The 14,238-nt window shown below is 37.6% G+C and overlaps 1 protein-coding gene across 2 annotated transcripts; it reads left to right on the forward strand.

Annotated features, from left to right (window-relative positions):
* Positions 1-3,087: 3,087 nt before the first annotated feature.
* Positions 3,088-13,982, forward strand: LOC132612631 (protein CELLULOSE SYNTHASE INTERACTIVE 1). 2 transcript variants are annotated; one of them, XM_060326742.1, is made up of 8 exons: positions 3,088-3,351; positions 4,216-4,349; positions 5,138-5,211; positions 5,970-9,018; positions 9,127-11,671; positions 12,164-12,618; positions 13,181-13,297; positions 13,462-13,982. In XM_060326742.1, exons 2-8 carry the CDS (start codon positions 4,347-4,349, stop codon positions 13,630-13,632), a joined length of 6,414 nt encoding a protein of 2,137 aa, XP_060182725.1. In that variant the 5' UTR covers positions 3,088-3,351; positions 4,216-4,346; the 3' UTR covers positions 13,633-13,982. The 2 variants fall into 2 exon arrangements, with proteins under 2 accessions (XP_060182725.1, XP_060182726.1); XM_060326743.1 differs by lacking the exons at positions 3,088-3,351; positions 4,216-4,349 and adding an exon at positions 4,447-4,647.
* Positions 13,983-14,238: the final 256 nt, after the last annotated feature.

The raw sequence follows: 14,238 nt of genomic DNA on the forward strand, positions 1-14,238 counted from the left end.
AAGAATTCAGATACTTGTGGATTTTTAAATCGAAGAAATTCACGAAACATTGCAAATCAAGCAAGAAACATGTTATTAAGAAACCAAATCACTAGTACTACATTCCAATTGACTAGAAAGTGACGTGGTCATTGGAATCTCAAATTATATGTGATAGATGACAAATCAACTTTCATGTCTTTTAATTGGCAAAAAATTAAATAAAAATAAAAACAGAAAAAAGACCCCACCAGAGAGAAACCAACAAATTGTGCTTTCACATTACTAAGCTAATGATTCAATAGCTTATAATTTGGTATAGACTTTCGATCACTCTTTAGACCATTATTTTCTTGCATTATTTATGGGATGGGCCATTGAAAATAATCAGAAAATAAAAGGACAAAACAATACATGATATTAGAAAGAGCAGCCAGGTGCACAAAGCATCCCACATTCCTAGGTTCGGAGAAAGGGCCACACCCGAAGGGGTGTGATATAAAACCTTAATGCAAGAATTAGTGGCTGCTTCTACGGCTCGAACACGTGACCTATAGGTTACACGGAGACAACTTTATCGTTACTCCAAGGCTCCCCTTAAAAAAATACACGATATTGATACAAAACTTATAGTATTAAATATAAGAATATAATCATGGTTAAAAAAACTAAGATTTTTAGGTTTTTAAAACCCCTTTCTGAATTTGGCAATTAATTTATGTCTGTATTTTTAGTTAGAGTTTAACACATTTTCAAGAGATCTTTTATGTATATTAACGTTTTGGTCGCTCAATTATTGAAAATTCTTATTTTGGCCCTTATGATATATATATATGACTCGACATATTTAACCTTCAATTAATTGAAATGTAAATTTTGGTCCCTTAATGTAGGAAATGTGTTATATTTTGACTATTTTTAGAAGTATATTACCTCAAATATGGAGCAACAATACAAGCTTAACATAATATACATGAGTACTCAAATGATGGAGCGATTAATAATTTTGAAAATTTATGATTATTCACAAGCAAAAGGATCAAAAGTGTGTAGTTTAAGGAATTGAAGATTAAATGAATAGTTTTAGACATCAGAAGGACTAAAATAAGAAGTTACCAATAACTAGGGTACCAAAAGTGCTATTAGCCTTTTTTTTTTATTTTTTTTATTTTTTTATGTTAGTTCACTTGTGAATTTTTACTAAATAGATTTCATATAATATCATTTTCCTATCATATTAACAAAAATCATTCATGAACTAACATTCAAAAATTATTTAGATAAATTATTAATCTAGGTTAACTTACACAATTTTCTTTAAATAATCTAATTTTTTTTTACAGTAATAGGTTCAGTTATAACTTATAAGACCAGAAATATTGAATAAACCTGATGTATCGAATTTTTGTTTTTTTTTATATAGGTGGTAATTTTAAAATCAATTATCACTAAAAAACATTTATCCCAGTGACTTATGTACAAAAATTATTCCCCAAATTGCATGTGGGGTGTTTGATCGATTAAGTTGCTATTGTAATTATTAATCATGTGGGTATTCCAGTGTATGTTGTTACCATCTTAGTTACATGCACGAGAGAACATGCAATTCAATTAAATATATCCAACATAGAAGCATCCTTATTAGGTGTATCTTTCTGTCTCTTTTTTTATGCCAATTAAAAAACTTCAAAAATATGTAGTGGATTATATTATTTTGTGCCAACCCACAGAAATCAGAAAATGATAAAATAAATTAGAGAGGCTTCAGCCAGCTTGTAATTCAGCTGCCTTTGGCTGAAGGCTTGAAGCTGTATTGTTACCCCTCTTGCTTTTTTCTAGTCTTTTGCCCAAAATTATTGGACATAAGTAAATAAATTGTTCATATCTCACTTAAAAAAGGAAGTATGATACGTTCAGCTTGTGTTTTGCGTGTAATTGGGAGAAGAGTCGGTCCATATTAAAATTTATATGCCTAATTTTATCTTGCATTTTTCTAGGATTATATTTTTGAAGCTTAAACCCTTGATACATAATCACAAAATAATAATCGTTTCGTCAAGATTCCCCTTCATGCTATTTTTGTTTCAACGTTATTATAAATTTTATATATTTGATTTGAATCATGTAAAAAGCTTAAATATATTGTAAACATAGATGTTTATGTTTGACCCCACGTTGTGAGATTTCACTGGGTTGTTGTTGTTGTTGTTGTAGATGTTTATGTTTATAGATTTATTGTTATCGACATTAGAGATTGCGAATTAGGGTGAATGGCTAGTAGATAGTAGGCTTGACGATAGTTTGGAGCATCGTATCTACTTCATATAAGTAGTAGTTGTATTATTCTTATAGTTTCTTGTTCTTTGATTTTCTATTATTATCTGTTTCTTGTATTTCGGTTATCGCATTATTTAGCTGTTTCTCTCTTTCAGAATGCTCAGGGTGGCTTAATATTATTGGTGGCCTAAAACCAAACTTCAATGAGAACCTTAATTTTTTTTTTTTCAAGAAAAGATATATTTTTTATTTGAAGTCTATTTTTCTAGAAAAAGATGCAAAATTATGAATAATTGTTTTATAAGCGATTTCTCCTACTATATAATAATGTTAAATTAATGGTCAAAAACACATCTAAACTATCACTTTTTTCGGGAGTTTCATACCTCAATTATCTATTGTTCCTTTGCCTAAACTATCACTCCTTCTGTATTAAAACACACCTCGATGTTGAGTTGGACAAGTATTTAAAATCAATCGACAACAAGTGCGTGAAGAAATTAAAATTTATAAAAATAACTTAATGAAATTAAAAAGAAAACAAATATTAAGTACCAAAAAGAACAATTAAAAAAAAAAACTTAATTTCAGTTTCACATCAAAAAAGGAAATTCACTTGAAAGAAAAAAAAAAAAAAAAGGGTAAGCAAATATGGAAACTTCACCGGCCAAAAAATCAAACGTAACCTCAGCCCAAAATTAAGAAAGTGAAAAAAGAAATGGAGGGGAAGACAAAAAAAAAAAAAAAAAAAAAAAAATCAAGAAAGGCAGCTTAGCTAAGCTAAGCTCCACAGCTTAAAATCATTTCCAAATTTCCATCACTCACACTCCCATTCTCAGCTGTCTGTCGGTGCCCCTTCTTCCTTCTTTCTTTGCTAGCTCACACACACACACTACATTTTACACTATACATATACATAATTCTGTATCTTTCTCTCTCTTAAGTCTTAACTCACTTTTACTATCTTCTTTCTTTCTTTCTTTCTTTCTTCATACATATATTTCTTCTTCTTTGCTTCTTTACTACGATACCTCTTTAGTCTTTATTCAAATGCAATAACAAAAGAGAGAGAAACACAACATCTTCTCTTCCAAGGTTTTATCTTTTTCTCTATGTCTTATCTGCATTCTTAGTGTCAAGATTTTGTCTTAAAGGTTCATTTTTTCCCCCAATTCATTAGATCTTGTAACTGTTTTGGTGAAATGTTTATGTGGGGTTGTGTTTAATTAAAAAAAAAAACCATCTGAGGTTTTGTTTTTTGAGGTAAAAATGTGTCTTTCTGCATTCTTTATAATCAAGATTTTGCTGGTTTCTTGTCTTGTCTTAAAGGTTGGATTTTTCCAAATTCATTAGATCTTCTAGCTATTTTAGTGAAATGTGTATGTGGGTTTTGGTTTTATCTTTTTTGCTATCTCTGTGTCTTTATGCATTCTTAATTTCAAGATTTTGCTGGTTTTTGTAGAGTCTTAAAGGTTCAATTTTATTTCTCATTTAGTAGATCTTTTAGCTATTTTATTGAAATGTGTATGTGGGGTTTGGTTTAATTGGAAAAACCCATATGGGGGTTTGTGGTTTGAGGTAAAGATATGAGCTTTAATGGTGTGTGATCTGGATCTTGTGTTTTCTTGGATTGGGGTTGTGAGATTTATGGTGAATTTTGATTTGGATTGTGGAAATCTAACTGGGAAATTGGGTTTAGTGCTCTATTGACTTTTAATTTATTGCTGAATCTGATCTTAGATTTATGTGATTTCCATATGTGAATTTGGTTAGTTTTGTTTTAGACTAGTCAAGTAATTCTAGTGATACTATCATTCTTCGAAATGACGCCATTACAATTTGATCTGTATCATTGGCTAATGTATAACAAAGACACTTCATTTTCTTAATTTGGCTAAGTTTAGTTGTTTAGTTTTCTAGAATTTTGGAGTAACTGTTTTTTTTTACTGGTCTTTTCAGGAGGCTGTTAGCTTTCTTCTGTGTCTTGGAGGTAGATCTGTAGTGAAGATCTCGAGATCACAGCAAAGCTGGCGGCCACACTAGCTTGGAGGTTCACTGCTGCCAATGGCAGCAGTCTTGCCAATAATGATATGGTAAAGTTCCCCTTTTTAAAGAAAAAGAAACCGATTTGGTGAATTTCCTCGCTATTTATTCGATATGTGAGCTGTTGAACTATTTTACTCAAAGATCTGGAGATATACCCTTGGTGCATTTCACTCTACCTGGGTGGTCTTAACTACTAGTTCTATGTGCAATCGTAGTATTGGTATACTTTGTTTCTATGTTGCTCGGACTCCCCAAAATTGTTGTTGCACCCGTGTCGGATCCTCCATAAATGTACTACTTTTGGAGGATCTGACATGCACTTGACAGCATTTCTGAAAAGTCCAGGTAAACTAGCTTTGTTTTCTTTGAAGTTGTAATGCAGTTTATTCTCGAGTCGACATATTCTAAGTATTACTCTTTAGCTAAATCTAGATAGTTGTCATTGTTCCAATTCTTTTTTCCTTTGAAAATAGAGAACCCTGTGTAATGGGAGGAGAATAGTTCTTTTCACATTTTTTTTTTGTTGGAGAAGCTGTCTGTATAATATAAACATTTTAAATTAAAAGGGGTTGCATCACTGACTCAATGCTGCATCTCGAATCTATATTTCTGTGATTCCATGGCTCAGAAAAAATTAAAGGTTTATACAATTTTACATACTCCGTGGAGTCGTAAAGTCAAAACAGGGTGTTTTCTAGATATAATCGTGCTGTTGATGGTTGACTTCAACGTCGTATTCGTGCTGTTTTCTTCTTGAATGACATCAATGGATACTGTGATTTTCTAGACTCTTGACACATTACTCACTAATCTATCAATTCTTTTCTTGTTACAGGAAAGAAACGGGGATTCTAAACCTCATGATATGGAGCCTCCAACTCCACATTCACTCATGAAAGCATCTTCGAGGTTAGTCTAAACATTAACATTTTCATTTTAGGGGCTCATAATGATCTGGTCTATGGTTTGTGTTTTACTCGATAAGAAGCATTTAGCTGTATAGTCAGGAGATGCTGTTTGTTTTTGTTGTGCTATAAGCATGACTGCATGAGAAAAAAGAAAATACTCGCTTTTCCTTGTAAAATTCTATCTGTTGCTCTCTTGTCAGGGAATCTTGTATCTGCAAATGCTGTTACTGTTTCTTATTCTTCACGAGTCCTCAGTTGAACTCGTCTAAGAGATTCTTTCTTTTTGTTTATAAGATTCCAATATTTTATCTCAATACAGTATCAATTTCTTCCGTAACTCCCACATGCATCAGTTGCACAAAACATAAATTATACATAAGCTTCTATTGGTTCACCTTTCCTCCACTGATAGTGTAGATTCTCCAACTGCTAAATAGATTCACATAAGAAACAGTTTGAGGAATGTGGAGTATATTCTGCTTTGGACACTGCTGGTTTTTGCTGTTACGCTTTAAAACTAAAAATATTTAAACTGCAGTTGACCATATCATGTGCTTGTTTTCTGTTGTAAGATACTAATCTGATGAAAGTTGTTAACAGTAAGAAAAGCAGCAAGTGAACAAAATTTATAATATCATTTAAAATGATGCAGCTTTTCTGACCTCATATGGCCCAAATTACTGTTTTATGTCATGATTGTCATGACTGATTTAGACGACAAACATATGCTGAAAAGACGTTTTGCTATTAAATTTGCAGAGATCGTAGTAGCATGGAGGATCCAGATGGGACATTAGCAAGTGTTGCTCAATGCATTGAGCAGTTACGGCAGAATTCCTCTTCCATGCAAGAGAAAGAACATTCACTTAAGCAATTGTTGGAGCTTATTGATACACGAGAAAATGCATTTAGTGCTGTCGGCTCACATTCTCAAGCTGTTCCAGTACTTGTTTCTTTACTCCGTTCTGGCTCACTTGGGGTAAAGATGCAGGCTGCTACAGTTTTGGGTTCTCTGTGTAAGGAAAATGAATTGCGAGTGAAAGTGCTATTAGGAGGTTGCATACCGCCTCTCCTTGGTCTTCTCAAATCAAGCTCAGCAGAAAGTCAGATTGCAGCAGCAAAAACGATATATGCTGTCTCCCAAGGTGGTGCAAAGGATCATGTTGGCTCAAAAATATTTTCAACTGAAGGAGTTGTGCCAGTATTATGGGAGCAATTAAAAAAGGGATTAAAAGCTGGAAACATTGTGGACGACTTACTAACAGGAGCTTTAAAAAACCTTTCAACCAACACTGAGGGATTCTGGTCTGCAACAGTACAAGCTGGAGGAGTGGATATACTTGTTAAACTACTGAATAATGGACAGCCAAGTACTCAGGCAAATGTCTGCTTTCTCCTTGCTTGTATGATGATGGAGGATTCTTCTGTTTGCTCAAGAGTCTTAGCTGCAGAGGCCACCAAACAACTTCTTAAATTACTTGGATCTGGCAATGAAGCCCCAGTTAGAGCAGAAGCTGCAGGCGCTCTTAAATCTCTATCTGCCCAAAGCAAAGAATCCCGGAAGGAAATAGCAAATTCTAATGGTATTCCTGCTCTGATAAATGCTACCATAGCTCCTTCAAAAGAATTCATGCAGGGCGAGTACGCCCAAGCTTTGCAGGAGCATGCAATGTGTGCGCTTGCAAATATTTCTGGTGGCTTGTCATATGTCATTTCAAGTCTTGGTCAAAGCCTTGAATCTTGCAGCTCACCTGCACAAGTAGCTGATACATTGGGGGCTTTAGCTTCGGCTCTCATGATATATGATAGCAAAGCAGAAAATTCAAGAGCATCAGATCCTTTGGAGGTGGAAGAAACACTGATTAAGCAATTTAAGGCTCGCTTACCCTTTCTAGTACAGGAGCGTACTATTGAAGCACTTGCCAGTTTGTATGGGAATCCTGTACTGTCTAGCAAGCTTGCGAATTCTGATGCAAAACGCCTATTGGTTGGTCTGATCACAATGGCCACAAATGAAGTTCAGGATGAGTTGATAAGGTTCCTTCTCTTTCTATGCAAAAATGAAGGTAGCTTATGGCATGCGCTACAAGGTCGTGAGGGAATTCAGCTGTTAATCTCTCTTCTTGGGCTCTCATCAGAGCAGCAACAGGAGTGTGCTGTTGCTCTTCTTTGTCTTCTATCTAATGAAAATGATGAAAGTAAGTGGGCCATTACAGCAGCTGGTGGCATACCTCCACTTGTTCAAATTCTGGAAACTGGGTCTGCCAAAGCTAAGGAAGATGCGGCAACTATCCTTGGAAACCTCTGTAATCACAGTGAAGATATCCGTGCTTGTGTTGAAAGTGCTGATGCTGTTCCTGCTTTGTTGTGGCTTCTGAAGAATGGTAGCTCCAACGGGAAGGAAATTGCTGCAAAGACACTGAACCATTTGATTCACAAATCAGATACTGCTACTATTAGTCAACTCACTGCACTATTAACTAGTGATCTTCCAGAGTCTAAGATTTATGTCTTAGATGCATTAAAAAGTTTGCTCTCGGTGGCGCCTTTGAGCGATATGTCGCGTGAAGGTAGTGCAGCAAATGATGCTGTTGAGACGATGATAAAGATATTAAGCTCCACCAAGGAAGAGACTCAGGCTAAGTCTGCTTCAGCTCTTGCTGGAATTTTCCATCTCAGGAAGGACCTGCGAGAAAGTACCCTTGCTGTGAAGACTTTGTGGTCAGTCGTGAAGCTTCTGAATGTTGAACCTGAATCCATCTTAGTGGGCGCATCAAGCTGCCTTGCTGCAATATTTCTCTCTATTAGAGAAAGCCGTGACATTGCAGCAATTGCTAGAGATGCATTGCCTTCATTAATGGTGCTTGCAAAGTCCTCAGTTTTACAAGTTGCAGAACAAGCAGTATGTGCTTTGGCCAATCTTCTTTTGGATCCCGAGGTGTCTGAGAAAGCAATTCCCGAAGAAATTATCTTGCCTGCTACTAGAGTTCTTCGTGAGGGCACAACTGGTGGAAGGACCCATGCTGCCGCAGCAATTGCTCGTCTTCTTCAATTTAGCGAGGTTAATTCTGCCTTAACTGATTGCGTTAACCGTTGTGGAACGGTTCTTGCATTAATTTCTTTCCTAGAATCAACTGGCAGCGACTCTGTTGCTATTTCAGAAGCTTTAGATGCACTTTGTTTCCTCTCAAGGCTGGAAGTAGCTAGTGGTATCAAACCTGCATGGGCAGTTCTAACTGAATATCCACACAGCACAATCCCAGTGGTTTCATGCATTGCTGATGCCTCGCCGGCGTTGCAAGACAAAGCAATTGAAATATTGTCAAGACTCTGCCAAGCTCAGCCCACTGTTCTTGGCGATGCTATTGCTTGTGCCTATGGATGCATTTCTTCAGTTGCAAGGAGGGTAATTAGTTCCTTCAATGCTATGGTTAAAATAGGAGGGAGTGCACTTCTTGTTTGCGCTGCAAAAGTGAATCATCAGAGAGTGGTGGAAGATCTAAATGAATCAAAGTCTTGTATTCCACTCATTCAATCAATTGTTGGGATGCTAAATGCTTCAGAGTCTCTACATTCGGAAGACCAGGGAGATAAGATTGCAATAAGCATATCCAGGAATGCTGAAGAAGAATCAAGAAAGGATGAGACGGAGAAAAGTACTTTAGTTGTTTCCGGGGTCAATATAGCTATTTGGCTTCTTTCTGCTCTTGCCAGTCATGATGACAAAAGTAAAGTTGAGATTATGGAGGCTGGTGCAATTGAAGTTCTTACAGAGAGAATCTCTCAATCTTTTACACAGTTTACCCAGGTAAAAACTTTTAAGTGTTTTCTTTCCCACATCTCCTCAAGACTTGATTTTGTTCTGTTATATCTCTTGTGCCGAAGCACTGTATGACCTTCGTTAAAACTTTTACAGATTGATTTCAAGGAAGATAGCAACATATGGATTTGTGGATTGCTTCTGGCTATCTTATTTCAAGATAGAGATATCATACGAGCAAATGGAACGATGAAGGCCATACCCGTGCTAGCTAATCTGTTGAAGTCAGAAGAGTCAGCAAACAGGTATTTTGCTGCACAAGCCGTAGCCAGCCTTGTCTGTAATGGTAGCAGGGGAACTCTGCTGTCTGTTGCAAATTCAGGAGCACCATCTGGACTCATAACGTTGCTTGGTTGTGCTGATGAGGATATAAAGGACCTTGTTGCACTATCAGAGGAATTTGCTTTGGTCCGTAACCCAGATGAAGTTGCACTTGAGAGGTTATTTAGGGTCGATGATATCAGGGTGGGTGCAACTTCTAGGAAAGCTATGCCAGCCCTTGTTGACTTGCTAAAACCTATCCCTGATCGTCCTGGTGCACCTTTTCTAGCTCTTGGACTTCTGATTCAGCTTGCCAGAGATTGTCCTTCAAATAAAATTGTTATGGTGGAATCTGGGGTTTTGGAAGCACTGACTAAATACCTTTCACTTGGTCCCCAAGATGCAACTGAGGAAGCTGCCACTGATTTGTTAGGTATCCTATTTACTACTGCTGAAATATGCAGACATGAATCTGCTTTTGGTGCTGTTGGTCAGCTAATTGCAGTTTTACGTCTTGGTGGAAGAGGGGCAAGATATAGTGCTGCCAAAGCCTTGGAAAACCTGTTCTCAGCGGATCACATCAGGAATGCAGAATCAGCTAGACAGTCTGTTCAACCTTTGGTTGAGATTCTAAATACTGGTCTGGAGAGGGAGCAGCATGCAGCCATTGCTGCATTAGTTAGGCTTCTCAGTGAGAATCCTTCAAAAGCTCTTGCGGTTGCAGATGTCGAGATGAATGCAGTGGATGTTCTTTGCCGAATTCTTGCATCAAGCTGCTCAATGGAGCTGAAGGGTGATGCAGCTGAGTTGTGTTCTGTTTTGTTTGGAAATACAAGAATAAGGTCTACAATGGCTGCAGCTAGATGTGTGGAGCCTTTGGTTTCTCTTCTTGTTACTGAATATAGTCCTGCTCATCATTCCGTTGTTCGTGCATTAGATAAACTAGTGGACGATGAACAGCTGGCTGAACTAGTTGCAGCACATGGTGCAGTCATTCCCCTTGTTGGCCTTCTTTATGGCCGAAACTATTTACTTCATGAGGCTATTTCTAGAGCTCTTGTGAAGTTGGGGAAAGACAGGCCTTCCTGTAAGATGGAAATGGTCAAGGCTGGGGTTATTGAGGGTGTGCTTGACATTCTGCATGAAGCACCAGATTTCCTCTGTGCTGCATTTGCTGAATTGCTCAGAATACTGACAAATAATGCTACCATTGCAAAGGGACAATCTGCTGCAAAGGTGGTAGAGCCACTTTTTTTATTGCTGACGAGACCGGAGTTTGGACCTGATGGGCAACACAGCACGCTGCAGGTCCTTGTGAATATCCTAGAGCATCCACAGTGCCGAGCTGATTATACCTTGACATCTCACCAAGCTATAGAACCTCTTATCCCCTTACTTGATTCTCCCGCTTCTGCCGTGCAACAACTGGCTGCTGAGCTTCTGTCTCACCTGCTTTTGGAAGAGCACCTGCAGAAGGACTCAGTTATCCAGCAAGTGATTGGTCCTTTGGTACGGGTCCTTGGTTCTGGTATACCCATTTTGCAGCAGAGAGCTGTGAAGGCCTTAGTCTGTCTTTCACTAACTTGGCCAAATGAAATTGCAAAAGAAGGTGGCGTTGGTGAGTTGTCTAAAGTTATACTGAACGCTGACCCTTCACTCCCTCATGCCTTGTGGGAGTCAGCTGCTGCAGTGTTATCCAGTATTCTACAATTTAGCTCTGAGTTCTATCTGGAAGTACCTGTTGCAGTGTTGGTAAGATTGCTTCGCTCTGGCAACGAAGGCACAGTTCTTGGTGCATTGAATGCTCTTCTTGTGTTGGAGACTGATGACTCCACCAGTGCTGGAGCTATGGCTGAAAGTGGGGCGATTGAGGCTCTCCTAGAACTTCTCAGATGCCACCTTTGTGAGGAAACTGCTGCAAGACTTCTTGAGGTTTTGCTGAACAATGTGAAGATCAGAGAAACAAAAGCCACCAAGTCAGCAATTGTGCCCTTATCACAGTATCTTTTGGATCCGCAGACTCAAGGGCAACAAGCAAGGTTACTGGCAACTCTTGCTCTCGGTGACCTATTCCAGAATGAGGCTCTTGCTCGAAGCAGTGATGCTGTTTCAGCTTGCCGGGCGTTGGTGAATCTGCTTGAAGATCAGCCTACTGAAGAAATGAAAGTCGTCGCTATATGTGCCTTACAGAACCTTGTCATGTATAGCAGATCAAATAAGAGAGCGGTTGCAGAAGCTGGTGGTGTCCAGGTTGTGTTAGATCTGATTGGGTCAAGTGATCCAGAGACATCAGTACAGGCATCAATGTTCATCAAGCTTCTCTTTTCCAATAATACAATTCAAGAGTATGCTTCAAGTGAAACTGTCAGGGCTATCACTGGTAAACTTTCTTTTCCCCATACTCCGATTTTATCTGCATTGCAACTACAGAAGAAAAATGAGATAAAAATGACTGGCAAAAGATGAATTGGCTAGTTCTCATTATTTAATTTAGAAATCCAGTTGTTGGTCATTAAAGAATACAAAAGAAATAATTTCTAATTTACAAGATATGATCTGTTTGGAACTTGTACGAGTGTTATATGCATGGCTAACTATATGTTATTTTACATTGCATATATTGAAAATTAGTATCTCAAATAGAAATTTTGCTAAAAAGAATGGTGGATTCTCCTGAGTATTCTTGATCCAGGTTGGTTAATACTTAAGTAAACAGTATACTATGCATCCTAGCATGAAGAAATGAAGAGATGACGTGTTATTGCGTCCAAAAAGTTTTTGAACTTTAGTATTGAAGTATATGTACAAATGTAGTCATTTCTTGTTAGTGTTAATAGATTAGTAATTTAATTGTTTTTTCCTGGCTTTGTAGCTGCAATTGAGAAAGATTTATGGGCATCAGGAACTGTAAATGAGGAGTACCTTAAGGCACTGAATGCGCTATTTGGAAACTTCCCCCGTCTAAGGGCTACTGAACCTGCAACCCTGAGTATTCCACATCTAGTGACATCCCTGAAGAATGGTTCAGAGGCAACTCAAGAAGCTGCTTTGGACGCTCTGTTTCTTCTCCGACAAGCTTGGTCAGCATGTCCTGCTGAAGTGTCTCGAGCACAATCAATTGCTGCTGCAGATGCTATTCCATTGTTGCAGTATCTGATACAATCAGGTCCCCCTCGGTTTCAGGAGAAGGCAGAATTTTTATTGCAATGTTTGCCTGGGACTCTGGTTGTAATAATAAAGCGAGGGAACAACATGAGACAATCAGTTGGAAATCCAAGCGTTTTTTGCAAGCTTACCCTTGGAAATAATCCACCTCGCCAAACAAAGGTACAATCAGTTTTCGAGTACTTTTGCATTTCAAGTACAGTACCATTTCTCATTGCTATGTGGGGTTGGAACCTTTTTTTTTTTTTTTTTTTTTTTTTGCAGTGTCTACCGAACTCTAATTTTAAACCCTTACTTTGTGTGTTGTTGTTGTGTCGTGTGGTTTGTTTTTTTTGGGGGGGGGGGGGGGGGGGTTGAAGGACCCTAAATTGCAAACTTGTAAATTAAGTAGAACAAGATGGCTCTAGAAACAGAGTTGGGGATCTGTTGAATAAACGAACCTCCACCTCTAACCTTGAGATCGGGGTTCGAGTCACCAAGAGAGCAAAGTGAGAAAAGGGCCATTCTTGGCTCGGGGGGTTGTTTGCCTTGTCAATTTCAATTAATGCATTAGCAAATTGGGGGATGTTTGATTCAACAATGATGAGTAATAAGGATTTGTGCGTCTCCAACAAGAAAATAATGAAGTTAACTTATTTGGTACACTCAACATGCATAGATCTTCTCTTGCTACTCCCTTCAACCCTCATATGGTTCTTAATTCCTTGTTTTTCTCCTCTGTCAGGTTGTTTCAACTGGTCCTAATCCAGAGTTCGAGGAGAGCTTTTCATGGTCATTCGAAAGTCCTCCTAAAGGCCAGAAGCTTCATATTTCATGCAAGAATAAAAGCAAAATGGGCAAGGTAAGCTCATTTTAGAGTTCTGATAGAGGATACAAGCTATTCTCCTGTGAACTATTACTAATCATTTTACAAATAAAGGGACACAATGAACATTCTGTTCAAATATGGTTCTCAATTTCTATCACTTCTTTACTTCTGCTAAACTCGTTCCGCTTTAATGACAGAGTTCATTCGGGAAGGTCACCATCCAGATTGATCGTGTAGTTATGCTGGGTGCAGTTGCTGGGGAGTACACCTTGTTGCCCGAGAGCAAAAGTGGACCCTCGAGGAATTTGGAAATAGAATTCCAATGGTCCAATAAGCAGCAGCAGCAGTTGGAAGAAGGTTCTTCTTAATCAAATTGCATATTAGGGTAGAGGAACAAATGTTTTGGAACTTTTTTCTGTTTTCTGTTTCCTTATTTCTTCCTGTTTAATTATAAGGTGAATGTATATAGTGTCTGGTATAGGTTTTACTACTCTTTGATCATATTTAGTTGTTGTAACGGCTTTTGTCAGTGTATTCTTTTGTAACTTGAGTCACTTAGTATCTTTAAGGAAGGGACATGGACTCATGGTTTGCTTCCTTTGTATTTTTTGTATTCATATTTGTTTGTTGAAGGAAAACAGTTTTTTCTGTTTGAACTGCCAAGTAGAGGATGTGTATTGCAATTCATAATTCCATTTCTCTTATTGTTATGTGAGAATTCAGTCTGTCGTATGCATTCTTTGTTTCAATATCAATCACCTCTTTTTCCATAAAAGATAACTCTATATTGCTGTTAATTATTTGACCAATTTTTAGAATGAAATTATGTATGTTTGAAATCTTACTCAGAAAGATGTAGGTACTGCATAAAATCAATTACGCTAATTTAGACTGTAAGGTATAAGATAAATAAGTGGCTTCATTGTTGTCCTAACCAATAAATTAAATAAAATAAAATTAGAGAGCAAGCCAGT

Source organism: Lycium barbarum, chromosome 10 (assembly GCF_019175385.1).
Source record: "Lycium barbarum isolate Lr01 chromosome 10, ASM1917538v2, whole genome shotgun sequence".
Lineage (NCBI taxonomy): Eukaryota > Viridiplantae > Streptophyta > Magnoliopsida > Solanales > Solanaceae > Lycium > Lycium barbarum.